The 27598-nt window shown below is 46.2% G+C and overlaps 1 protein-coding gene across 5 annotated transcripts; it reads left to right on the forward strand.

Moving 5' to 3' along the window:
• Positions 1 to 655: 655 nt before the first annotated feature.
• Positions 656 to 26405, forward strand: LOC144141052 (dehydrogenase/reductase SDR family member 9-like). Of its 5 annotated transcripts, none has more exons than XM_077672556.1 (6): positions 664 to 849; positions 4517 to 4738; positions 8785 to 8991; positions 11431 to 11613; positions 20345 to 20477; positions 22399 to 26400. In XM_077672556.1, the coding sequence occupies exons 2-6, from the start codon at positions 4543 to 4545 to the stop codon at positions 22754 to 22756; spliced, it is 1077 nt and encodes a 358-aa protein (XP_077528682.1). In that variant the 5' UTR covers positions 664 to 849; positions 4517 to 4542; the 3' UTR covers positions 22757 to 26400. The 5 variants fall into 5 exon arrangements, with proteins under 5 accessions (XP_077528685.1, XP_077528686.1, XP_077528683.1 ...); XM_077672555.1 differs by having other exon boundaries at positions 665 to 849; positions 4513 to 4738; positions 22399 to 26399; XM_077672559.1 differs by lacking the exons at positions 20345 to 20477; positions 22399 to 26400 and adding an exon at positions 14287 to 15137 and having other exon boundaries at positions 656 to 849; positions 4513 to 4738.
• The last annotated feature ends 1193 nt before the right edge of the window (positions 26406 to 27598 follow it).

Below are 27598 nucleotides of genomic sequence, written 5' to 3' on the forward strand. Positions count from 1 at the left end.
CGGCTTCTCAGAAACTTCGCAGTTGAAAAAAATTCGTCCTTGCCCAGGATGAATTTTTTTATGTGGAGTAAGTTTTTCCTTCGCGAAAACGTACTCCACTTTGGGGGCTTTCCTCTAAATCTGGTCCATTAACGTTTAACTCTGTGGCAGCCACTGACGTATTAAAAAGACATATACACACTATCTGTAAAGTGCTGGGCTGGTTAAAAAATGATCTTGCATGATGAAAATCAACCGGATTCACTCCAAGTCTACCTCATTGCAGTACCCAAAAAGAGGGAGTACAAAACACGGCTGAGGGAACAGGCTGTACGAATTGACATAGAGCAAAAACAATACGGACTAGCGGAAAAGTTTTGAAGAGAATTTTTTTTTAAGTATATCACGAAAAACGCAAGTGGCTAACGTAGAAAGCAGCTGCAGCGAACAACAAGGCGCATAGTAACAAGATTCGCGCGGACACACCTGATTACGTAAAAGGTTATGTTGCAAGCCGAAAATAAGAGCTGACTCAGCCCCAAGCATAGAAACCTAGTATCAGCTTGCGAAACTAACTGCGTGTGCAAGCTAGACAAAGGTCGTGTGCTCTGTGTCGTATTTTCTCACCCTTAAGCTGCTTGTTTGTTAAGAATCGTTCTTCCTGCAGGCGTTTCCTTGTGATGTGGAGGCTTAACGGGAGCGTGCACGCGGCCGCTCTTATAGTCTGCTTTTACTTCGTAAGTGGGTTGACATTAGCGTCACCACTTTTTTCGCCCTCCATAAGAAGCAAGCGTGCCTCGTGGCCGCGTTAGTGCGCGTCGGAGCGCTTGCAGAGCAGAGGCCTCTCGATTTTAGGAAACCGCACTGCAGGTTAGTAGCACATTTTTTACTACTGAGTAGTAAGTTTTTCGAGCGAAAATGAATTAAATTTTGTGCAGGCCGGTCTAGGGGCATTGCATGAATACTTTATTATTGTGATTTTGGCTGCATACGGATAAGTCTGACGTAACCACCTTTTATTTGGGTTATAGAAGGGGTTTAGGCAAATGCGGTAAATGGAATGCGTAAAAGGCTATAAGAGGCGTAAGGCAACTGCGGATTAGAATTCTTACGGTATTGGGCTTATTATGTTATGTGAAAAAAGATGTTGGCGTGAAGAACGATGAGGTCAAAACAGACAGCTCGGGAGATAGCGGTGAGAAAAGAGCTACACGCGTCGTCTCAAAGCAAGGCTCGGCACGGTTTTGGAGAGTAACAAAAGCTGCATCAATTCCCGATTGAAACGGTGTTGCAGACACCAACAGAAAGCACAGCTCACGGCAAAATGGACGCGTGGTTCTTGTCTGTGAAACGTCTATGAATTAACGTGAAGGTTTCCTCGTGCGAAAAAAATGTCATCACAGAGAAACACGGCAGAACTGACGTACTTCTGAGCGAGGGGTGTTCTGTTGTGAAGCTCATTATTCATAAGGAAATGCGAGTGTGCATCTTCATTGTACGAACGACTCAGGCCAGCTGCTATTACCGCCCGACGTCGGAGAGTGTGATATGCACGCGTTTTGTTTTAGACGGGGCAGAGTGAAACCTGGCAGCGTTTGTGAGTTGAACAACGAGAGTGGCGTTTTCAAATGAAAATATACTAAAAAATTCTTCCTAACATTTCATAAATATTGTAGAGAAAAATAGGGCAGCTCATCATTATGTCATCAATCCGGTGTTGTCTGCTTGGTTTTCCCTGCATCGAATAGCTGTATTCTACCCCGCTGAAGGCGTCACCGTAATGTCCGCTCGGAGATGTTTCACCCAGCAATACAAATATGAATTTCTTGGTACAAAATATTTCACGCCAGAACTAGCGCTTACGTCGTCGCACATCACTGCTTCTCCAAATCTTGTAGTTTCTTACACTTCTCCAGTTCCTTCGGGAATCCGGAGTCTACGTGTATATATAGTTTTTTTTATGCTGATTAGCAAACTTTCACAAGAAAACATTGATGCTCATAGGTGAAGCCTTGCTGCGATGCGATTATTCAATTACGTCCCCAGCATTTTTGTTGAAAATACTTAGGTTACAGCCCGTATATTGCCTAATGAATTACAGGAAATCAATGTTGAAAAAGGATAGTATAAGAAAACCTGCAATCATCATGGCTGTCAGAAGCATGCAACAAACAATGTACAGAAGCAGTATAATTGTTTGCCCCTAAATAAAAACAAATAAACAATCAACTTTTGTGAACCCGTTATATATAGGTGTGTAAGCATGGGTTTTGGGCAGAGGAGAAACGCTCACCACCCCACGGGTATTGCGCGGCGTCGTATTGCCACACACGATACTGCCTTTTCTAATCAGCTTCGTCGCCGCACTGTTGCTTATCGCGAAAGCGGTGTATAACAATCCCACACTGAGCAATGGGCTTGAGCCCGCAGAGCTCCCCATTGCCCAGGTGTGGCGTGTGCTCAAAGCACATGTCCTCTATCTTCTCAGGTATAATGGCGTTCTGTCTCCCAAGACGGTGTTAATATCACCGACGCTTGAGGCACCCAGCACACAGTTTTTTAGTAGCGTTTCCTATGCGGAGCCATAAAACTGTACTTACCTTCTTGTCCTGTTCGCTTTGCACACAAGTAAAATTTGTATGACATTTACATTCTTATTAAAGCGACAGCTTGCTTCGTGGACCGATATCGTTCTGTCAAAAAGTTCGTTCAAATCCACTCTGTGAGGGTGCTTGGAAAGCAAAGCTTTAAACCACACCCGCAACAATTGCCCATGCGATTTCACTTGAATTCACACACGTGGCTCTACAAAGAGTGAAACCGCACATTCTGCCACCCGTTACCTAGAATTCACGGGGCGACGTCCCGAACGCAGCAGCGTTGGCCACAGCTGGGAAGAGCCGCACACACCGCCGCTGTAGCCCGGTTGTTATTCGAGAGGAAAAAAAACGGAGAGGAGCGTCTTTAGAAGGGTGAGACAGCGGAACCTAGCCTTTCTGATGTGCTAACTTGGGGCTACACCACAGCGTGACACAAGCGTAGACACCGAAATAATTCGGCATGTGACCTTAGTGATTGCCACTTATACAAATTTAAACAGCTGAGGGAACTTTTATAATTCCTGTTTATCAGAACCTGTTGCTGCTTTGGCCTTTCGTAATACATCAAAAAACACAACCGAATTGATAATCACCAGTTTAGAAAACGGAGTCCCATTCGTGGCAAGCAGTACGCAAAAGGTAGCGTTTCTCTAGCGGCCAGATGTCTGCATGGTGTTTGTACATTTTGTTTTCCCGCCCTCAAACAAATCCTTAACGTGTGTTTCCCGTGCGACCACTTAATTCTGTCGGGTGCGGGTTACCCTGGAGCGGCTGCCGAACAAGTTCATCAATCCGTGCGAAGGCAGAGCACAATGAACGCGAAGCTGCACCAAAACAGGCCCAAAACAACCGCCGCTGAAGCCGACGACAAAGTCGTACACCTCCGCCGCCGCCGCCGGTGAGCAGGCACTCCCGCGCGGTGAACGCTGCGTATATTCGCGGCGCCATTTGTAATGTGCTCCCTGAGTGAAACCCTCCGCCCCCCCAATTCCCCCGCCGCCGCCTCTGACGCGTTGAGAGTTTTTTGTACCGCACGCCATGAAAGAACCGTTGGCTAACAAAGCTAGAAAGCTTTGCATTAAAAACTACTGCATTTCCCCATAGACCGGCTGATGAACCGAGAAGCTTTGATAAGATCTATGAACACACGGCGCGTGCTTGCAAGCGGAGTTCCAGGGTGTCAAAACGGTTACTTGAAAATAGTGAAAAAGGGATGGCTCTAGATAACACAGTACATACATCGATGATGAAGAAGGAGCACAATAGTATATCTTTATTGCATGAACCACGTATCGGTATACATTGAGATCATTCATCGATGCGTTTACTTAGAGCGCAAAAAATCGCCGCATTCGTTACTTCTTCATTGGAGATTTGGGCGTTTGAAAATTTCACGACCGACTGCACGCACTTGCAGTTAAGGTCGACCGCATTTTTAGCGAACGTTTTGACGCGCTTCTGACGCAGCTTTAATGTCACAGATTTGGCACTTCTCCCAATTTTTGTTAGACAGGCTGGCAAATTTTGTTTCGACTGGGACTTCTCATGCTTTCACATAAAACTGTACGTAACTCCTCGTCTTTTTACCTTCGCACACAGAAGTCATAATTTGTATAACTTGCAGATTTTATTACAATGACAAGCCTATGCAATAAACGCAGGATATTTTAGCAAACCCCTCTTGGTGGTCCAGTGTTTTTGGCTCGCGGTAACGCTCTTCTGTGCATAGACGCAACTCGTGGTAGGAAGGGCTGGCGAAGCGCGCCCAGTTGTCATAATTTCAAATGAGTGAAGTTCATACCACAAAATACACATGGAGTAGCAAGTCACGGTTACTTCCATCGGTCAATAAAGTGTTCTCCTCTCCTATCCCCACATGATACTAACATGGAACTCTCCATTTTATGATCCTGCGCTGGCCCGTTCAACAAAGGAAGCCACGGTTTCGACAAGCAACACCACGATGATGCATGTGATCTTACTCAACGATGTATTGCTATGGGCAACTACTTCACCGATTCCGTGGACGTTGGTTCTTGGACTAAGCATCTGCCTTGGCCCCACTCTGGTTTGCTGCGGTTATTGGTTGTTCTGGAACATTCGACGAGCCTTCTTCAACGGGCTTGTCGACTCGGACGGAAAAAGTGTTCTCATCACAGGTAATGTGATTACATGCAGATAGTTCAGTTGGAATAGTAGTTCTAATACATGACCTAACACTAGCATTGCTGCGAATTTCTGCTACTGCTGTTTCCACGAGGTAATTATTTGCATTAACAGATATCAGTGGGAAAGTGAGATAAGGTTTCATTGTTTGATTTCTAAAAAATTCAAAAGGAGCGGCAAATTTAGAAAAAATTTCCTAATTAGAAAAACCTTCCCATTAAAGTAGTCATATCCAAATTCCAGACTGCGACATTACGTATATAAATTACATTGTTTTGTATATGAATTCTTTCTCCTGAAGCCTCCGTGTCCGATAAATAAGTTCGACACCGTGAAACGGATTGATTAGCTGTATTTGACATTAGAATGAATTCATAATATCAGCAAACACAATGGCGTCCGATGAACCACTTTCTGCTCTTCTTTGTCCCCTAGCGTCCTCGAGACATGTCCTCTTCTTCCTCTCGGTTACTTTGCTATATGCAACACAATACATTCAACATCCTCCCCGCCCCAGAAACAAAAATGTAGTTCAAGCTCCTGGCGTTGTCCTTACAGCCTTTGGCTCAAACGCTACTATACCGGTACGCTTAAAACACTGCTCATCGAGGTTGTCTCGTGGAGAAAATGGTTCGGTGTCACACCTACCACTTTCACCCGAGACGTGCAACGTTTGTAAACTTCCTTCTCATTCAGTGATGTACGCCTCTTCTGTTGTTCTCGCTACTTTTCATCCGCCACCCCTCCTTGTGACGTGCACAGTTAGTTTCCCCATTATTTTCCGCAGCTTGAGAATAAAGGCTTTCAGGCGACAAACTGTAATCTGGCCTGTGACGTGATAGGGCTGGATGTAGCTTCTTTGTAGCTCGTTTCGTGTCGCTTTGCGCCATGGTTGGTAATATGCTGAGACGGAACGCTTCACTGCTGAAATCTTGGCTCGCCTTTTGTGGAAAGCGTTTGCGCCGGGAGCTCTTAGACTGAACTTGTGAAGATGGTGCACCGTGGCTCTGGAAAAGTCTCGTACGTTCCTTGCGTTTTGATTGGGGCTCTGTCGCACTTGCCGGTCGCTCCTGGTACTGATCACCATCAGACGTATGCCTGCGTCTGTCGCAAGCTTGATGCCATTTTCGAAGAGTTCATTCTTTGCTGGCGTCGCCGTTACAGTGTCTGGAAAGCACGCTCCTTTTGCTTTCGTCATCTAGTGGCTTTGCTTAAAACTCCGCTGCGAACTCTTCTTCGGGTATAGCGTCTGCCAGCTCGGCATTCAGCTGGGTCAACTCCTCATTGTTAGACTGCAGCCGCTCGATGATTGAACCCAACGTTTCCACATCCGCGGTATCCAGCACCGTCTTACATTCATTTATGAGCCCTGTGTTTTGGTGCCTATGAGCCGTCCTTTTTTCTTTCAGCTTGTGCATTCTGCGTTGCCTCTACCTGGTGGACACAGTCGCCGCATTCAGTCCGTTCGGTTCTTGATCTGCCGACCGCGTAGCTGAGACTTCGGCTCCGGGTTTCCTGGCACCAAGAAAATATTACATAAATGAGTTCGGCACCGTGAAACGGATTCATTAGCTGTATTTGACATTAGACTGAATTCTTAATGCTAGCAAACACAATGGTGTCCGCTGGTCCTCTTTCTTCTCTTGTTTCTTCCCTAACGTACGTACTCGAACCATGTCCTCCTTTTTTTCTCGGTTATTTTGCTATGTGCGCCACAAAAAATTCAACCCTCCGTGTACACGGAATTACAGGAATACAAAAATTTTACATTTTCTGACAAGCATCCGCAGAAAAAAAAAACAAAACAGGGACGTGCGTCTGAGACACATGATAGTAGAGTGCGGTATTACGTTGAACCTTTTGACATAGGTTTTACCTCTGTACGATTGCCAGAAACGCCACTTTATGGTCAGTATGCATCCCGTATATACGGAGTATATGGAAAGCATATGATGCCGTATATTGCGCTTGAATTATGACAGAAATATGGAAGCTGTGTGAAGCATTCCTATTCTGACAAATCATTAGATTGTTTTGTTTTTGTAAAGATCATTAGCATTAATTTTGCCTACGCTCGTGATAGTCCGCATGCATTTCGTAGTGGCATAATACCTATATACGGAACGTTTCACTAGGGTTCGTTTTCTTCTTTGCTTTTATATCAACCCAGGAGAGTCTCTAAACAGAAACAACCCATACGCATGTGGAAATGGTAAATTTTGTATTCGTTGAACGATTGCGTGACCAAATTTGCGTTTCCCACGTTATACGTGTACAGTTTTGTGTTTTGTGCCTACACGCGCACAAAGAAAGAACGTCAAAGGTTGTAACTCGCAGGATGATAATCGAGCACATTACTTTATCGTAGTATGGCGTTGGGGAGGGAGGGGGGGGGCAGTTAGGCATGATATTGTCTCCACACGGACTAGACCTTCCTTTTACTTTTAACGGCTGTATGCGCTAAACGTATTTACATGCTAGGTATGCCTATATTTTTGACGCGTGACTCATGATCACGCGCACCGCTTTTGTAGAATTTTTTCGTTCCAGTGACTCTTGCTGTACATCATACAATTTAGAGCTAATGCCTAATTCTCAGCTGCAATAAAGGTGCGACGCCAAAACGGTGGGAAACAAATTTAATTGATTACTGACTCCAGAAATTTGTTCTCATTATGCGGGAATTTTGTAGTACGCCCTACAAGTGGTGGGCTTAAAAGAACACACGATAGAATTGTGGCGTGTGGAAACATTTTTTGGGCTGTAATGAAGACGTTGCTTGTTCAATAATATTTTAAAAACGCTCATTGCACCACTCAATTATCCTTTTGCGGTAATCTCTTATTTGTTATCAAAAAGGCCAATTCTTTATCTCAACATAAATTCCGGCCGTTTTCTTCTTTCCATGGGTCCTTTTTATTTTATATATTCTTCCACATCACTATCAGGTTCCAGTTGGCTGTTATCTTCAATTCTTGAATGCATTTTTGCCTATTATGTTTTAAGGCTCCTTCTAAGCAAATTCTTTGGCTTGACTCTTCAACTCTTTATCCAAGACCGCCAACACTGACACGCGCTGTTCTACAAAGCGTTTTGTAATGGTCCGTATATCCTGCATTTCCTACAATATTTCTGTCATAATAGGGCACGGCATTCCTTAGCATAAATTTGTGGCTGCGTCTAATCTCACGGCAGCCGTGAGAATTACCTTCAGGAAATTCTCACGACAGTTTCCATAAAAGCTGGCTGGCCCAACATTTGGTGAATAATATTACGTCCCAAATTCACCTAGCGTAACATAACCTCCCCGAACCTAATGTAACCTAACTGAACGCGCCATAACCTACCCAAATCCAGCCAAACTTCAGAACAGCTAATCTAGCCCAGCCCAACGAGACAGAACACAACCTATATTAAACGTAATTCAACCCATTCTAGAATTCCGGTGCGACGATTTCTTGATACAGTAAAAAACATGTTAGAGAAGCATTACCAAAATTACAGTGACCGAAAATTTCCGAAATTCAAAAAAAAAAAATATCGCAGTGTCGGACTCGAACCTCAGCTTTCTCGTATACAATCAAGCACTATACCACAGCGCTACCGGGGCGGCTGCAAACACGGCTTTTTAGGGAATATTTATCCCATAGAACCTCCGGGTAGCGTTCTTAGCCAATGAGAGGCGACTGCCGTGAGAAATGTTTCACAGTAATTCTCACTGTTGCCGTGATTACAGACACTACCTAAATATACTTATAGTCAGCGCTGTGACTACTCGTACCCTCTTTCTCCTATTTGGTTGTTTCGTGCAGTTTATTCTGTTAAAATGTACAAACGTGTGAATATTCCCTTTTAAACACTCCCTATCATAACAGGTTTTCTTGATTTAGTGCCAGCATTCTTCCCAAATGCCAAAACGCATGCAAGAGGTGTGTAGGGGGTGCAAACGTCAAGATATGTACACGGCAACCATCCTCATGTTCTGACAATGTCTTGGAAGTTGTGATACCAAGCGCTTCAGTTAAGCGTTTTCCCGCAGGCTGTGATACTGGGTTCGGCCACTTGCTCGCAAAAAAGTTGGCAGAGGAGGGATTCTACGTCTACGCCGGGTGTCTTGACTCCAACAGCGACGGGGCATCTTGCCTCCGCCTTGTCGCAAATGTGCGAGTTCTGCAGCTGGACGTTACGAGAGACCACCAGATCGACCAAGCGTTCGAACTGATCAGCAACAGCGACGGCATCACCGGTTAGTTCATGCGTAAACGGAGGCCGGGGCAGTTTTTCGTGCGCAGCACCTAGCCACCATATTTAGCCACCGTAGAAACGCGTAACGCGGAACTCGGCGTCACGCACACAAAACAGAGGCTTCGATAAGATCACCGCTTCACCTTGTCGGGATCAACCCTGGGTTCTTCGCGTTACAAAGCCGTTGTCAATCCAACTGCGCTACCGATGCACACTTTATCCATATGCGAAATGTTGGGGGCGATCCTTGTGCTGCGCCGATGAAACGTAGGCTGCCGTTGCTTCGCCGCGAATAATTACACAATAGTATAAAATAAGAAAAATATCATAAATTTACACGGTAATGACCCCCACCTAATGAACACCAAATCCAGTGTCTCGTTATAGGGTTTTTGATTGATTGATTGATTGATTGATTAATCGATCGTTAATCGTATCGCTTTTGTAACGGGGTGATTACCTGCGATCTCACCAAAGAATGTAATATATCTGTGTTCTACTACTGGTTTATTTCTAGCTGCTCTTAGGCAGACGCACAATAAATTTTGCCCGTTACAGCTGGCAGCTGCCCTATGCCGTATTCGCCTCTGTGCTATTCTTCTACCAGCATTCCAATCTTCTTTCAGTGACCTCTACAGCGTTGAAGTTTACTTACCCCTACAGATGGTGTGCTCTTTTGATTGATTCATTCAGTAAAGTATAGTGGTCTCGTTCTTGAAACGGGTAATGACGTGTAATCTTACCAAAAAAAACTAGTACGATCAAACCCCGTTGTAGCGAAGTGGTATCGGGACAGCAAATTAGTTCGCTATATTCGATATTCGTTGTAGCAGTAAAGGTAAAAATCGCCTCTAATAATTCAAAATTTGGCTCCAGAAAATATACTTAGTACAAAAATACATTCTTCAGGCTTCAAATCAAGTAAAAACAAGGTACCACTTATTTTTCTCTTCGTTGCATTTAAGCCTCAGTGAACCAGAACACGAGTTCGTGAAATTAAAACAGAGCAAAGGTCACTTGACAGAACAGGCATGCGTCCTTATTTATTTGATGAACGATGTGATCGTCGTCTAGTGGCTACTCACAGCATAGACCACGATGGAGTTTTTCACAGTCTCCACGAACAAAAGGGCCGCTATACTTCGGCAGTTTTGGGACGACGTGGTTTTTTTTTTCATGTAGCGTCTTAGACTCGTGGGCCAATATTTCTTCGGTATATCCGATATCCGCCCCGGCTCTAACAGTTTCAGTTTTGTTATGAAAGGACGTGTCACTGATATAAAGCGTGACCAACCAGTTCGCATTTAGTTTGCTATAGCCGGTAATTCGCTATATCAGTGTTCGATATAACGAGGTTGAACTGTACATCCATATTTTATACTCCTCGTTTACTGCTAGCGCGGCTCTTAGGGCAGGCATGAAAATCTTGTTTGTTCTGTTACAGGTGGTAGCTGTACTACGCAATATTCTCCTGTCTGCTCTTCGCCCACCAGCATTCTAATCTTCTAGTCGCCTTGACAGCCTTGAAGTTAACTCCCTCTGCGCTACCCTTACATTATAGGGCTTCTGGAAGCCCCATATTTCTCTCATGTAGATTTAGATAGATACACTGATATTCCAACATTATGTGTCGCATAGTTTCTGTATTTCGCAGACCCTGCATACCGCATCATTTTATGTACGCTCCCTCAGAAATATATTTGTTCTCAAGCAGCCTGCTGTAGCCTGAGAAAGCAAAGCACTGTCCTTGGATTTATCGCGCAAATTTTTTTTTCTGATGTCCGGTTTCTCTGCCATGTACACCTCTAATGACGTTGTAGCCTCCCTTTTTTTCTCTTCATTTATTTGTTTCCATCTGCTTTGCTTCTTGTTTGGTTACCTTGGCTCTCTTTGCTTCTCCCTTGTTCTTTCTGTATTTCATCGTCAGCCTTCTAGCCTTCCATAGCCACAGCGTGTCCATGCTTTTCATGTATAGGTACCTAAAACTTTAGCTGTCCACCTACGTTCATCCAATCCTCTCAACCTCCCTACAAAATATGTTTTAGTCTCAGCTTCTCGAGGCGCAGTCTAACAAGCGTTCGGCATTTTTTTTAATTTTTTGCGAGCTCCTCACGCGGCGGAGGCCCATACGCGAGCCTGGACAACGCCGGGAGCTCCTTACGACGCGCAAGCTCACGTGCGCTCGGTATTTTTTGTTGAATCTTTGTGAGGTTCTCACGCGGCGCAAACCCATTCGCAAGCCTGGACGACGCCGGGCGTGCCTCATCAAGCGCACGCTCATGCGAGCATGGTTTGGCTGAATTTTCTGGTAATGCTCGATGGCGAAACTAAAAGCTTAAACCACTCCGCTGTTAAAACATTAAGTACGCGCTCCTGCAGAGTGTTTTACAATGAAGGAAGTCAAATCTGGTGAAGCCGCTTCTCTGTACTTCCATTGCAGCTCTGTGGGCGATTGTGGCAAACGCTGGTGTCGGATCTGCGGGCAAGCTGGAATGGTACAGTACTGCGGAGATTCGCCGTTTATTCGAGGTGAACGTCTTCGGAGTCACGTCTGTGGTGCTGAAGTTCTTGCCTCTCATGAAGAAATCTCGGGGTAGAATCGTCATCGTGGCCAGCATGTTCGGTAAGACCCATGAGTTAGATTAATATCCGGTTTCACAGACACTCACTAGCACTGTCAAGCTAGCTCATATCTGTCTAGAGATGCTGCCGGCAGCAGAGGGAGTAATTAGCGCCTTGGTGGATGCGGGTAATGATGTAGGGTGAGGGAATGAGTATCAGTGCAACTGTCCCCTCAGTAAGGTATTATAAATTAGCCCAGTGTTATTGACTTTATGTCTGCATCGCCGATGTTAACAGCAAAGTTGCCTGCGGTTCCCTAATTGTAAGGCTAAGCTTCATAGAACTTGTCAAAGCCAGCAAATCGATGTGCACGAGCTAACACTCGTTGAGCGGTTTTCCGAACATTCCAGAAACGACCGCAAAGCGTAATGGTCTATACTTTGTTTTGTACGTAGTGCGCATGGCTGCTAAGGCTATAGAGAATTAGTGGGCGCTTCCTGTGACGAGGAAAATAGGGCCCAAGGCTTCTCAAAGCAATACATTTCTCAGTACGGCACAGCTATTATAATTATGACTTTGCGAGCGTTACCTGGACAGGCATAGTTCATGTACGTCTGCTGCTACTTTCGGTGTTAATTACTAGAGGAAGTCAGATATGGCGCCATACCCGCCGCGGTGGCTCAGTGGCTAAGGCGTTGCGCTGCTGAGCACGAGGTCGCGGGTTCGATTCCCGGCCGCGGCGGCCGCTTTTCTGATGGAGGCGAAAAGCAAAAACGCCCGTGTGTGCGAGATTTCGGCGCACGATAAAGATCCCCAGGTGGTCAAAATTAATCCGGAGCCCTCCACTACGGCGCGCCTTATCGCCTGCGTTGTGTCGGCGCGTTAAACCCCACAATCAATCAATCAATCAATCAGATATGGCGCCATGTGCTCGAGCAAACTGCTCCCAGTCGAGAGCGAAAATGAACTTTGCGCAGAAGAAGAGAACTGCTCCCTGTTCCTTACAGCCACGTACAAGCTGATTCCGGGTGCACGTATCTGAGCCACGAAACGCGGAGGAGTGAAATGGTTTTGTTTTGCTGCGGACTGCCTTGATACCTTCCATTACATTACGGTGATTAGCGCTTGCTCTCCCCTCGTTGGGTTATGTGCACTCCACATCGCCGCGCCCGCATTATCACGCCCAGCCTTATGAACTCCTCCACCAAAAACAGCTTCTCTGTAAAACGACCTAAATGCATCCTTAAAGCGAACCCAACTGGTAAGGACACTAGGAAGAAAACAAACGCCTAGCAGTAGCAAGGGCTCAAGTACCCCTCTATGACCCCTTATGTGGACACACTCCACCGTCGGGATGGAGATCCATAACCAGGCAGGCGGGTTGCACCAATCATGTGGACTAAGCAATCGGTTTCACATCCACACCAGTTAAAAAAGCCAGCTCCAGAAGTATATCGCGGCACCTTTTATCCCCACTCGCCTAAAAAACTCAGGGAAGATTGCGCTGACGCGCAAGACTCGAATGGCGACGCTGTTGTAGGTCATCACTGAGGTCAGTATCGTTGTGGTGCGGTGGTTGATGTCGTTGGCTTGGAATTTTGCATTTCAATGACCTTATGTTGAGCAAAGCCAAAATGAGCTCGTCGGTTTGGTCTTATTTTTCCAACGCCACTCTGCAAGCGCAGCTTATCGTCTCCAGCGGATGCTTTGCACGCCGAGCCTCTCGAAGCGTGGCCTCGTGCCTCGGCCGTACGAAAAATCCGCGGCCGAGCTATGCGGAGTCAATGATGTTCTACAGGCGCTTCTACATTCGAGTCGCGGCTCTTCTGCGGTACAGAGAGCATTCGCACGGCGAACCGAGGAAGGACGAACGATTGGCGTACGCTATTACGTGTCTTTCTCGTTGCGAGCAAGGGTTGCCGCGATACGGCGAACGCTAAAGCTTTTTGTTGACAATGTTGGACTATCGCCCTGGCTTGACGAACGGGTGCTCGAGGCACACGGCGAAGGGTAGTGCTTTTTTTGCCCATATTGGCCAATCTACCTAAGTGGGTATGCTTAGTTGGACGAACCTGCACTCGAGACACGGGTGCACTAGCGCTCGCTATTTTCTTTGTATTTTCAACTGCCGACAGCATAGACAAAGGATTTGCTCAAAAGCTCCGTAGTTAACAAATCTTGTAGGGGTCCTTTGTCGTCGCTGCTCGCGAGCGCTTCGGGCCGGCTACGAAACATGGGGAAAATAAAGACACGAGCAGCACGGGCTTGGACGTGGCTCTTTACTTGAAAACTGTCGGTCCTATGCTTAACATTTTTTATTCCTGAATCCCCACTTATGTGCGGACAATTCTCTGGCTTTCTGGCAACAGTGGATGAGCCCTTAAGGAAGCGGCTGATATGTTAGCAAAAATGGCATTTGCTTTGCTGGTCGCAGAGGTGCTGCTCCCGTTCGCTTGCGTATCGCTAGCCCGTTATCACCAGTACCTGTTGGCCCAAGACGCGTCTGATTACGGGCTGCACACTTCTCCTGAACTCGAACACCTCAGGCTCCGCTGGAAAAGAAGGCTCTGTCCAACTCGCTCGTGAGAAGTTTCGGTGACTGCTTATCGCTGTGGTGTCCCCCATTTATTTGATACCTATATCGGATATGACAACCCCACCACTGTGAAACTTGCCAAAAAATTGAATCGGATGGACAGTTCATGTTTTGCCGCCGATTTTCTAATCATTCAAGGAAGTTACTGGAGGCTCCCTGTGCCGCCTTGGACTGCCATGCACTCTCCCGGTGCTTTAAATTATGGGGGCGCGAAGCTGGGCCACTGCCATGGGGATGCCTGCCATGCCATCCATTCATTCGTTTCGTCGATCCCAAGAGGTGGCCTACTACGCTGCCCAGCTGGCCTACTCAAGCTGGGCGGCTAGGCAAAGGTGAACCTGGAATACATGGCGCCTTTTCTGAGCGCTCATTGATCCGCAACAAACGCGGTCAGAAACTAAAAAAATATCTCCATAGGGGGATTATATCTCTGCCATGATAAAATTGTTCCCATTGGGCTGAGTTTGATTTTCTTTTCTCGTTCCTCTCTCTTTTCTCCCCAATCCTCTGGAATCTACATGAAAATCCTCTTCTTCTGCTCTACTATTTTGCCTTATCTGATTCGGTTTCATTAGGAAAACACTCTTCTTTGCCAATCCCTTTAAGTGGGTACGCGCCATTTTTCGGGGCCACCACTGCCACCTGTGAAGCGTATGTCCACGCAGGGCCTCACGCTTCACACGGATGCCATGCATCCTACGCAGATTTGTAACTCTTACACTTGACACATGCCCCGATCTCACGTTAACCAAAAACATCCGGCATGAAAACTAGCTCAATACAAAAAAACCCTCGGTAGTGACCAATGCATTCTCTTTACAACAATACGCAACAAGCCACACTTCCCCCACACGCAAAGTGACACTGCCGGACTAGACTTAATTCCATCAGAAATGCACACCTAACCCATAGCACAACAAGGTTGCACGAATTGGACAACACAACAGATAGGGCAACCTGGTAAGTTTGAACAACATATCGAGCGTCAACGGTTCCCTCCACCCAACTCCCACCTTTCCAGAGCCGAAGCGACCACACTTCGCCGGCTACAGACCAACTCCTACCCGCACTGTACCGTCGCCCACCATATCTTCCCCACCCAGTATTATACAACCTGTCACTTTTGCCCCCAGCCAGGCACCTTGTACCGTGTGGTCTGGGAGTGCCAACAATCCCCATCCCTCACTCCCAATCCCCGTCCCACGTACAAGCAGTGCGCGGACCGGCTGTCCAGCTCGAACATCTCGACCGAGCGCATGCCGATACAGAGGGCACGAGCAGCCAGCAAGGACCAGGGCATCGCGGACTAGCGGACGGCCCCACTGATGCTGTCACCGTCCTGCACAATTAAGCTCCAAATTAAAGATGTTTATCCTCTCTCTAAAATCTCAGAGGCAAAGCCGGTGGCAAATAACAACCTGATGCAACTCTGAGAGCACCGGCACTAGCTGACCCGGTGATGATGCCAGCAGAAGCACAACCGTCAGCTTAAACTCAGTATTGCAGCGCTTACGTAAGAGGTGGCCCACTACGCTGCCCAGCTGGCCTACTCAAGCTGGGCGGATCGCTGCGATTCTTCCGCTAGGCAAAGGTGAACCTGGAACACATGGCGCCTTTTCTGAGCGCTCATTGATCCGCAACAAACGCGGTCAGAAACCAAAAAAATATCTCCAAAGGGGGATTATATCTCCAAAACAACTCGCCTCTGCCCTGCACGATAAATACCTCAACAGGACACAGGACCCCCGGGGCTTGAGGGACTCAGAGGACGCATGTTTGGCAGGTTCAGAGAATGCAGAGCTGGAGAAACCTTTACAGCTCCACGACCTTCGGGCAGCCCTGGCAGATATGAAACGGACCGGATAGAGTGACGGTCAAGCTCTTGGCTAACCTCCCAGCCCTGGCGTACCAACATCTCTTAGACTACTCCAAAGCATTTGGCAAGGAGACACACTCCTCCCAATCGACTGGAAAACGGCATTGGTTACATTCATACCCAAACCGGCTAAAAACATTACAATCGAAAATCTCCAACCCATCTCCTTGACTTCATGTGTGGGAAAGCTCACACAGACAATTGTACGAGATCAACTCTCCAAACACCTAGGAGCCCAGCACGCATTTGCGGACACCATGCACGGATTACGATCACACCGGTTCGCGCAGGATGTCCTCCTACTACTACACTGCGAAGACACCGTCCCCGCCGAACATATTGGAAATGATAAGGTAGTCCTCGCCTTAGATCTCCTCGGAGCTTCAGAAAAGGTCAAGCACGGCGTCATACTCACACAGCTTTCGGAAACGAACTGTCGATAAAACGCCTTTTTCTACATCCAACAGTTCTTATCTGATCAGCAAACCAACCTCCGCATGTAAGACGCAGAGAATGGGCTGTACCAACTCGGTACACGACGTACCCTGCAAGGAGCCGTCCTCTCTCCAGTGCTATTCAACCGCGCCATGGCTCGTCTTCTTCCACCACTTCATGCCGTCTCGGGAGTTAGATACGCTATATACGCCGACGCAACCCACGGATCAATGGTACACGTCGATCCCAATCTGCAACAGTCGGCATGGATGGTAGAATCCTATGCTCGCCACTGTGGTCTCGAGTGCTACCCAACTAAATCTGAATTCGTGCATATTCGGCCCTACCCGAAGTGCACCATCCAAATTGACCTTGCCCTCTCGGCGGCCCCATTCAGAAAAGGGGTGAAATCAGAATGTTGGGACTCTTCATCCACCGGAACAAATGCATCTACACTACTCTTGACAAAGTACGCAAGGTTGGAGACCAAGTGGGCCGAATGGTCCGCAAAGTATCCGGCAAGCGGGGGGTCTCAGGTGAAAGGACGCTCTATGTATAGCGAATGCATTTGTGACCAGCCGAGTACTCAATTCGGGGCCCTCCCTAAACTTGCGTAAATTCGACATCAACGTGGTGGAGGTCACTCTCCGCAAAGTCCAGAAGCGGACCCTCGACGTCCCCATCTCCCCCACGAACGAATGCCTCGTCGACTTGGGCATGACAAATACATTCGAGGAACTTGGAGAGGCCCACTTGAAAAACCAATACTATCGCTAGAAAGAAAGCAGGCGACTACTCGCCCGACTTCACATCTCCTACGTCGCACAGACCGAGGATCGCATTGACATCCCAGAGGACTGGCGCTCGACGCTCAAATTGCGTCTTCTGCCCAAGAACATGGATAGGGACACCCACGAAGGCCGACACGAGGCGCGCGCTGCTAAGGCAGTTGAGACTCGATACAGCTCTCTCCCTTGGGTCTACTGCATGAATGCTGCTGACCTGCATCATGGAGTATGGTATACGGCCGCAGTCATTCGCAAACACGGAGAGGTAGAGGGACTCGCATTCCGTGCCCTGACATTACACAAGCGGATATCTCCCTATCTCCCGCCATAACGCCTCCATATCTCTCGCCGCAGCGAATCTTCGGTCCCGTCTTCATAGCGACCGTCGCGCAGCCTGTCAAAATTTGGAAAAGGGTCACATCGCCTGCCGAGCTGCTCGCGTCCTAAAAAACTATGACTACCTAGACTACCACGAGACCCGTATGGTCATATGGACCCCCGCGCACGCAGGCGTCCGTGGAAACAAGGAGGCCGATGCCTCAGCCCGCGCCTCTACTACCGGGCACCGCGATACTAACCTGCTCAGGGAGGACCTCTCTTTTAATCCGGTTAATAAATTTCGGAAAATACCTTTCACTATCTAAATCTTCATGGACGCTTTCCCTGGGCCGCCAAAGATCTTTTGAAGGCGGAGGAGCACTGACTTCTACGCCTCTACAATAACACAGTATTATGGCCACCAAAGCTGCAATTCTTCAATCAGGCTTTCTCTTGGGAGTGCCCCCCCCCCCCCAGGTATGTGCACGTTTTCGGAGGTGTTTCACACAATTTGGGCATGCCCTTTGTGGGCCTGCTCTCTACGGCTGTCCAGAAATGAGGCACACTGCTGTTGAGTACAAGCAAACACTTTACTCACATCACCTCGCTGTCGGCCGTTCGGGTGCACACTCAGACACACCACCCAAAAACCCCCGGTCTCCCGAGTCCGAGTCCCGCCAGCCGCGCTCTTCTCCCACTCCACCGCCCGCTCCTCCACGTCCACTCGCGCCATCTCTCGGGTGCCGACGTCCCCAGGTCCCGAGGCTGATGGGCGTTCGTGGCGGAGAAGTTACGAGAAGAGAGGGCGCGGCGAAGGGCGCCGAAGCGCTTCCCACACCCTGTAACCCAGCTTACCCCCTTTTTTCTTACCCGTCCTCCCGAGAAAGCTCAGAGGCAGCCCTGCTCGGCTGCTCAACCCTAGAGAGCCAACGTGCTCTCATGGCTAGGGCCCGTGCCACCGTGGAAGCCACGGGGGTCCCGGAATAGGGTTCACCCCTAGACATTATAAAGGGTCGGCCCTTCAGGCCGTCCCTAGCTATCTTTTGTAAATCACGAAATAAATGTTTTTCACCGCCAAGAGGCGGATACCGTCTCCGGCGCTGAGCTACGACCCCGGGATTCCCGACAGTCCCATGTAACAAATAAGCCTGCTTTGAGAGCAAAGGCACGAAGTAGGTCGCGAAAAATGCCACAAAACGTTATCGCGCAGGGCATACGTAGGGATGCATACCCAATACCACGCCGGCATAGGTGAATATGAGTAAGGTTCAGGACTTTTTGTTATCGTTGTCCCGTCGACCCATCTAGCTGTCTAAAGTGGAAATAGTCGAAGATATTAATATCCCGAGCCAATGTAGACGCATGAATCCCAAACGAACGTAGCAGATGGATTTCTGGAGCTTGAAACCTATCGGAACTGGGCCCAATCGGTATGGGGTGCAAATGTGTTTAGAAGTATCTTCCGAAGATCTTCTAGGAGACCTGACATTTACTTCCGCTCGTAGCTTTCGGAGAAGTGAAATATTCTACACGACATCCTTAACGAACAGTGTTCAACTGCCCACCTGTGCCGACCAGACTATTCGTAGCCACGCAAGAATGTTCCTGTGTATTTCTTGCACTTACTGTGCAGAGCTGTCCTCACTGAGTTATCCATTATGTCTAAAGCAGTTTCAGGTCCCTTTGAATGGTGGGGAGTTTCGCAGGTGGCACAGCAGTGCACCTTTAGCAGGGTAGGGGGCAAAGATGGGATTGTGAGACATAGATTAGGCATGCATTTTGATGAAATTGTGGAGCAATTAGGCTTAGGCTTACGGGGTTAATGCGTCTTTTTAGCAGTACGGTATGGCCACACGAGAAACCAGGGGCCCCGTTTCATTCATTTTCATGTTACACTGGCATAAATTATTATCCGTTGAAATTGGCTGGTCCACCATTTTTTAGTAGACGGTCTGGCGGGGGGTCTTAACTAGAACATTAACTAGGAACCACTGAAGGTCCCTAGGTTTAGCTATAAATCTAGAAAATATCTTGGCAAGTACATGTGGGAAATGAAAGTTGTTTTAGCGTTTTGTGATATATTGAACTCAAACAGGGCAGGCAATTAAGTCAACAATAACAATAACCAGACACGGTTGCAATCTTTTGCAACATTCACTGCAAAATAACGTCACTGACTTAAAGCGACTTTCAAATACAAGTTAAAAAATTGCACTGTGTGTTGTGAAATGTCACTATTTATTTAAAAACTAGAAAGGTCCACAAGAAGCTGACCCTTGTGGCTTCCAATAAACGCGTTTGAAAAGTCAAAGTATAAGACGTTAGCTTTCATAGAACAGTCTTGGATGGTGCCTAAGTCGTAAACACAAATACAGCGGGTCGATCAAGTCAATTCTAATAACAGCTCAACTGTTCTTGGAATAATTTTTACAGCCTGCCGCAGTCGCACCTACTTATATATCTGGGATGACAAATTTTAGAATTCACTACTTTTGAATTGTTGAAAATGGATAAAGGTCACCTACGAACGTTGCGCTCAAGAGGCGTCGTAGTAACTGTGGTCAGGCTTCAATTTTTTAAAACCTGACTTGATTCCTTTTTAAATTTGCAGTGCTAAAGTCCTGTTGAGGAGTTAAAAATAACTTCCTCTTTAGAACGGTCTCCTGCTAAATGGCTAATGAAAGTGTACATTCTTGTATTATGGAGCTCACATTGGAGTCTTGCGGAATTTTTTAAGGTTATTAAGAAACAGCAATGAATATTTCCATCGTTAACGCAGGTCGCGTGACTGCACCCCTGATGGTTCCATATTGTATGTCGAAGTACGCATGTATTGCTTTTGCCGATGGTCTACGAAGGACACTCTACAACACAGGAGTATATGTGAGCACCATCGAGCCGACTGCCTACAGGTAAGTCGAAGTAATGATGTGCTCTGAGGATCTTATAAGTGTTGTTGCGGGCTTCATGATATGGGAAAGGCATAAAAGATACTCCAACGACAAGCTTTATACATGAATGAACTCTCATAGAACCCCTACAAGTTGTAAACTTTGAGCGCACGTGTCTCAAAACGTTACTCACAGATGTCGAAAGTAGAGCCCAGGTGTCTTGAAGAAGAAAACTACACAGGCTTTTTTTCGTGTTACTGGAATACGATATTTCGTCTCCGTGCCTAATTTAATCTTTCGTTTTTAATCCTGCTTGGTCAAGGAGTCTCTTTAAGGGAAAAATTAGGCGATTTTTCGTGCACTAAGCCGTATCCCTTCAATATGATACACCTCATACATTTTGTAAACTACTGGCTCGCAAAGAAAACATTGTTTCTACCTGCCGAAGGTTGTTCATTGAGGGAGTAGATGTTGAAACCGTATATTGTTTTTTGAAAAAAAGAGATACATTTCCAAGTAAAATGATTTTATTCACTGTGACTTACCAGCGATCATGTGCTCCGCCGGATTTTATTTTTCTTGCATACACCGAAAGCTGCGCGGTCGCCGCGCGCAAACCTGCGGCTTATAACGGAGTTCCAATAATGCACGGCCAATAAGGTCCCTAAGTACTTATAGGAAATGTGGTGTTAAAGCTTGAATATATTGTGGCCTTTGTCCCCTGCGATGGTAGCCAATGGTAGAACTTATTTTGGAACAAAGAGTGCAAGACGCAACGAAGCTGGCTTCGCAAAAAAAGCGTTTGGGCACTGGTGAAATTAAAAAAACTCGTAGCCTCCAGTGCGCCACATGCGGATGAAAAACAGAACGTCTGCAGCTGGTTTTATCCCTGCAGCCTTAGAAAGGAATACATAACGACAAAATTTTATGAAGGTAAAATAAATCTTTGATCAAGATGAAAGAACCAGCTTTTCATAGTTCACTCAGCTTCATTCCAGCCACAAATTAATGCAAGAAAATATTGAAGAACTTTCAAATTTCTTGATTCAGTAACGTGTCTAGACACCAGTGCCGTAATAGGGGCAGACACTAAGAACAAAGTTACCAGTGTGTTAACTGATGGTCAGCATTCAATTGATACCATCAAATAGAGCTAGAGGCCCCATTACAATCGCCAAGTAAGGCATCTTGGCGGTGTCTTAGGTCCGTGGCTGCCACTCAGGGAAATATGATTATGTGACTTCAGAGAAAAATCTTCTTAAAGTGGCCGCGGAGTAAGGACTGCTTAATCTGTTTTTCCCAATGTCTCCGTTATCATTGTGAAGTTTGTAATAATATTGACTAATAGTTACGAGACAAAGTAGTCTTTTTTTTTTAATTACACCAACTGTTATTTTGTTTCAATGGTTCCTTTAAACACGCAACCAGGGGCGGAATTCTCTAAAAAAACTGTCGTCGTGTTGAAGCGACGCGGTTTTGGCATGCAAACGGATGTACTCTTGGGTTTGGACATCGCTGCGAGGAGCAGGAAGCGGTAGCAAATCCCAAGGGTGCTCAGCTTGAGAGTTGCGCAAAGCGACCGGCAAAATGGCGATGGTCAGTGCGCGTCGTTTTGCGCGTCGCTTTGCGCCACTGTCAAGTTGCACACCCCGCCAAGCCCCGTGACATTCGTTACCGCTTCCCGCCCCTCAAAGCGACGCTCAAACCCAAGAGTACATCCGTTTGCAAGCCAACACCGCGTCGCTTCAAAACGACGACCTTTGTTTAGAGAATTCAGCCCCAGCAAACGCCGACCGCCCCTGCGCTTCTGCTAGTCCACGTGCACGCTCTGGCCAATGTCACTGCGGCCTTTAAAATTGTGAAAAAGCGATGCATGCACGTCGTCAACGGCATGAGTCAGAAAAGAGATGGAGTAAGATGAATTTTACAACCTTTTTTTCAGAACTGCAATGGTAGAGTCTGAAAACGTGGCTAAAACTGTTGATCAGCTCATCAGAAATATGCCACCAGAAGAGCAAAGACAGCTCCCTCCTAATGCAAGCGCAAAATTAATTAAACGGGCGAGGGTGTTTGAAGGTGCTTTCCTTCGGGATGATCCGTCCGAAGCTGTTAAGGACATGAGAGCGGCTGTGATGGAAACGCGGCCCAAGGCCCACTACAAGACAGGAGGAACCATTGACGCTGTCACACGTCTTCTGAACCACGTGCTGCCATCTGAAGTGGCTGACTACGTGTTCCACTTGGCGGTCAACTGGACTAAGCCCAAGAAAACAAGCGAACGGTATCACAATTCTGCCTGACGCTTAAAAACTTTCCGGGCAACATTATGTTTATACATACATTATTGAGACACATAAAAATAATTTATGGTGAATGAAACTCCGGTTCGTTTGATTGTTCTTTGGTATAGAACATGGTATGGGTGCCAGTATTCCCGCAAAAATGGGCCCGTCTTGTTAAGGAAACCCATGATTCCGTTCCTGAAGTCGCAAGGAAAGTCATTAGCGATAGGTTTGCGATAAAGTAAGCGTTTGTTTTCCATAGCATATTTATAACAAACAAGAAGAGTGAAGTGTTCCACTCCACACAAGCGTATTTCTGCGTATAGTTTAGAATGGTTATACCTTACTTAAGAATGACTCACTTTGTAAGCACCAAAAACACAATACAAACCGGCGGCACGTTAGCAATATTAGAATTTACACCCTCATGCGCAGCCCGCAGAGTTTGCCGTATCACTCCAGACGTTAACAAAATCACTAGCTTATATTACGAACTAAGCCTCGACTGTTAACTCGATGATTTTCTCAAAAGAAGAAAACCGCAAAGAGGCACCATTCTCTGGCTTTTACGGGAAGCACAAAAAGTGTTAGAGTAAACAGGTATCGGTAGGTACAAAACTGCAAGAGTGTCCTCACTCAGTACGCTCGAGAAGAACTTGTCGATCCATAAAAATGGCAGTGGGGCAGGGAATGTTTTAACTCTCGCTCTAATATTGCCTAACAAAGGCGCTTACAGCCTGAAAAGAACATCTCCAATCAGTGCCTGGTATTGTCGCCTTGCTCTGCATTTCAAAGCAACCAGTACTGCACGGTACATGCAGGTGCAACAAAGTACGATTGCTCCAACAGCGTAAGTGGCAGGTCATGTTGCTAAACCTTTTTAACAGAACTCCCGTAGCTCTGCTGCTGCATACTGATGGTTCCGATTTCGTGAAAGTACGTTTTCCGCATCATATTCAGAAACATTGCTTTTCAAAACTAATGAGGTGCGCTCTTGAGTCAACAATTATCACTGAAATCACACTTCATTCTCTATCTTGTGCTTCCACTGGCCATGAATCCAGCGCGATGTCGTAAGGCGGTCGCATGCGGCCGTGGTTCCACGCATGCCATGGGTGAAGGGTGGGTTAAAATCAGTGGGGCAAGTGCGCCCATTACACATGGGGTTGCGTGAAAGAAACACTTTCCCCCGTAGGACGTATTCACTGCATGTTTCTAACAAAGCATTACTCTTCAAGCGCCTACTGCCCACCACCAGCCACCTTTGACCACAATATTATTATTATTTCTATTATTATTATTATTAATATTATGCACGGCATTATGCACGGCATAGTGTCTTGTGGTGAGCTGCCACAGCATGTTCGTCTTTATGTGCCGCAAAAGTGGACCAGGAAACATGATACCTTTTGCAACCCCAATTGTCTGCGTGTCTTGTGCCCTGTGTGCTGACTGCAATGCACGTACAATCGGTACTCGGATTACCTTGATATATTTCATGATTGCCCTACTCTGTTTCGCAAACATGTCTGTGAGTTTGTATTGGCGTAACTGCCAACTTTTGTTATTTTGCATTTGTCTTTTATCCTTGAGTTCATGCACTTAAATGACTTTCATTCCGTAACCTCAACATCAGCTACCTTTCGTTTTTTTGTATTTTGTATTTTATTTTGTATTTGAAAGATGTGTACAATATGTTTCGTGTGTTTCTGTTTCCGTGCGCCAGCACAAAGGCCGACCCCGGCTGTTCCTGGGCACGCAAATAAATGATTGATTGATTGATTGATTTTGCAATTATTATTATTATTATTATTATTATTATTCCATGAGGTCCAAGTCTCTGTCCTTGGGACTCTTTTGTTTTCAGTCTTTGTGAACGATGTTTCGACAGCAATTCAGTACTCCTCATTCTTGCTATACGCAGACGATATTAAAATATTCAAACTGATTGGCAACATCTCAGACTGTGCACAACTGCAATGTGACATCGCCTGGTATTCGGACTGGTGCAACAGAAATAAGTTGACACTGAACAGTGCAAAAACCTAAGTGGTGTCGTATAACCGTAAAACAGATGATATCAATTCCACCTATCGTATATGTGAAGAAGGTCTGAATCGGGTATGTCGAATCAGATACTTGGGAGTGTTGTTTCACTATAAGCTCACATTTACAGCCCATACTAATGAGATCGCCGGTCGTGCTTTGCGAACACTAGGTGCAACATGTCGTGTCTCCAGAGAATTCAACTATCCAGACATATTTCTTCAGCTCTATACCTCTGTGTGTCGCCCTCTATTGGAATACGCATCCGTCGTCTGGAATGCAACGTGTCGGTCCACCGCGGCGGCCATTGAGAGAGTGCAAACTAAATTTCTCTCAAAACTAAAACATAGGTACGCTACTGCGAAGGCTTAAGATGATCCTGGTCTTGATGCCGCCAGCTTGCTTGTAATAGACCCATTACACAGCCGGAGGCCAAGGCTGATCTTTTATTCTTGTACAAACTCGTCCACAGCCTCATTGATTGTACAGAGTTGTTTGGTGCCATAAATTTGAGAACCCCCACAAGCAAAACCAGTGCACCGAGACCGTTTCTTGTCCCCGCCCGTGTCAAGAGTCCCGTGGGACGAATTCAGCACCTATACAATATGTACGCAAAAATTTTGGACGTATTCCATCGTCCCTTTGCAGCTTTTTGTAAGGAACTGCGTAGCTTGACATACCAGGAGTAGTTTGCTTGCCCTAGTATGTAGTTTCCATTCACACACTTTATGCTGCTGGGTTTAGGTTTATCTACGTATGTATGCTAATTGTTTCGATGATGCACTTGTGTATGCAAGTTTTATGCCTTCATTGTGGCGTGATTTTTAGCTGATATCTTTTTCCGGTTTACATGTTTCAGTGTACAGAGTTTTAATCATGTCTTGTTGTCTTACAGTTGAAATCTCCAGAGCAGTCTGCAGTGTCTTGTTGCTATGTAGTGTTTGCAATGCCTTGTTTGCATATGTGCATGGGTCATGTGCGTGTGTCGTCGTGTGTATGTCTCAAAGTGTCTCATTCTCGTTCAGATTAAACAATGCTGTTTTCTATATTTTTCTAAGATATGCACTTTTGTTTCCGCACCAGCAAATCGCTCCTGGACACGCTAAAAACTACATTGGTTGATTAATTCATCATTTTTATTTTATCCGCGATTTGTTGGTCTGATCATTTATGTCTATACATATACTATACATATATACTCCTGCCATTGTTTTTTCGCTATTTTTCTGTCAAACTTGTTGCTATGTTTCTTGTGTGTCTCGACAAGATGAGACATGGCAAAGGAATCGCTCGTTTTATGGTAATACTTTATTGCCGTGCGACCTTTCAAAAATCAAAACTCTCGTTTTATATGTACACATTGTCTCTATCATGTGCACTGTGAATAGTATATTTTCTTTTCTCAATTGACTTGCACGCTTCGCTAGCCGGGTGCCATAGTTTGGAACAGTGTTTTTTCTGTTTTTTTTTCGAATTTCCGTAAGTATTTTTATTATATTTTTTCTGTCATATCGATGATTCTGTGGGTTGTTCCGTGATGATTTACGTTTCTTTTAATAATGTTTGGTATATGGTGTGCCAGCACCAAGACCTTGGGGTTGTTCCTGGGCACCGAAAATAAAGGTTGACTGATTGATTGATTGTATTGTTTTGGCGCTCTTTGCCCCAGTTGGCCTTGCGCCTAAACATCGAACTATCATCATCATCATTGTATATTAATGCCGCGTCCAAACTTTTTGAGTCCTCGTTACACACAGTTTTGTGTTCGTGCGTAAAAGATGCGTTGTTACCCGATCAGCATGGCTTTATAACTAGCGGTCAACGACAACTAACCTTACCTGCTTTATGACGCATGCACCCAAAGCAGTCACAGACCGAGGCCAGATTGAAGTAGTCTACTGTGATCTAAGTACGGCTTTTGATGTTGTTAGTCGTCCACTGTTGCTCTGTAGCGTCAATGCTCCGGTAGTTGCCTTACTAGGCAGCTATTGTTAACAGACGCTTTTATGTCAGTGTAAATGGCCAAAGATCTGTCGACTACATTCCTACCAGCGGCGTACCTCAGTGGTCCGTGTTGAGCCCTCTTATGTTCTCTCTTTTCATTAACCACGTATCTACCTGTATTAAGAGCTCGTTTTTTCTTTTATGTGGCGGCGATATAAAGGTTTACAAAATAATTAATTGCCCAGAGGACTGCCTCGCCTTTCAACATGACATCTCATCTTTCGCGCGCTGGTGTGCTGAGCAGGGATTAATTCTTAACTCTAATAAAACCGAAGTTATCACCTACAGCCGGAAAACACATCCCTTCCAATTCTCTTACACGCTTAATAATGCTCGTCTGTCAAAAGTTTTCGAGGTTAGCGACCTTGGAGTACTGTTCGACAGTTCCTCCAGTTTCACTCCCTAACTAGGGCCGAAGTCGGGCTGGCCCTCCACTCTCTGGGTGCGGTGTGCAGGTTTACAAGATATTTCACTTCTGTTCCTTTTTTAAGCTTTACTCATCAGTTTGCCTCCCCCAAATGGAATATTCATCTGTCATTTGGAATGGAACCTGCCAGTTCAACCACCAGTATCTTGAACGAGTGCAGAAAAAATTGTTTTCAATATACAAACACCGGCTAAGACGCAGTTCTGTTTCGACCTCTAGTCAACATCAGCTACCTAAGCTTATTCTCTTGAGTTCTAGGCATGATCGAGCTGATCTTCCTTTACTCCAAAAACTACTACACGGAGCCATTTCGTGCCCAGAACATGTGTCCCAGCTTATGCTCCGAGTTCCCCAGAAGTGCACGTGATCGCGCTATACATCCC

Source organism: Haemaphysalis longicornis, unplaced genomic scaffold (assembly GCF_048455015.1).
Source record: "Haemaphysalis longicornis isolate Haplotype H1 unplaced genomic scaffold, Haemaphysalis longicornis Haplotype H1 scaffold_6, whole genome shotgun sequence".
Classification (NCBI taxonomy): Eukaryota; Metazoa; Arthropoda; class Arachnida; order Ixodida; family Ixodidae; genus Haemaphysalis; species Haemaphysalis longicornis.

Excerpts from the sequence above, each read along its gene's own strand:
- LOC144141052 (XM_077672556.1), top strand. The coding sequence starts at position 4,543 with ATGATGCATGTGATCTTACTCAACGATGTATTGCTATGGGCAACTACT. Across the intron at positions 4,739-8,784 it reads AAAAAGTGTTCTCATCACAG|GCTGTGATACTGGGTTCGGC; the intron begins GTAATGTGATTA and ends GTTTTCCCGCAG. Across the intron at positions 8,992-11,430 it reads CAACAGCGACGGCATCACCG|CTCTGTGGGCGATTGTGGCA; the intron begins GTTAGTTCATGC and ends CTTCCATTGCAG.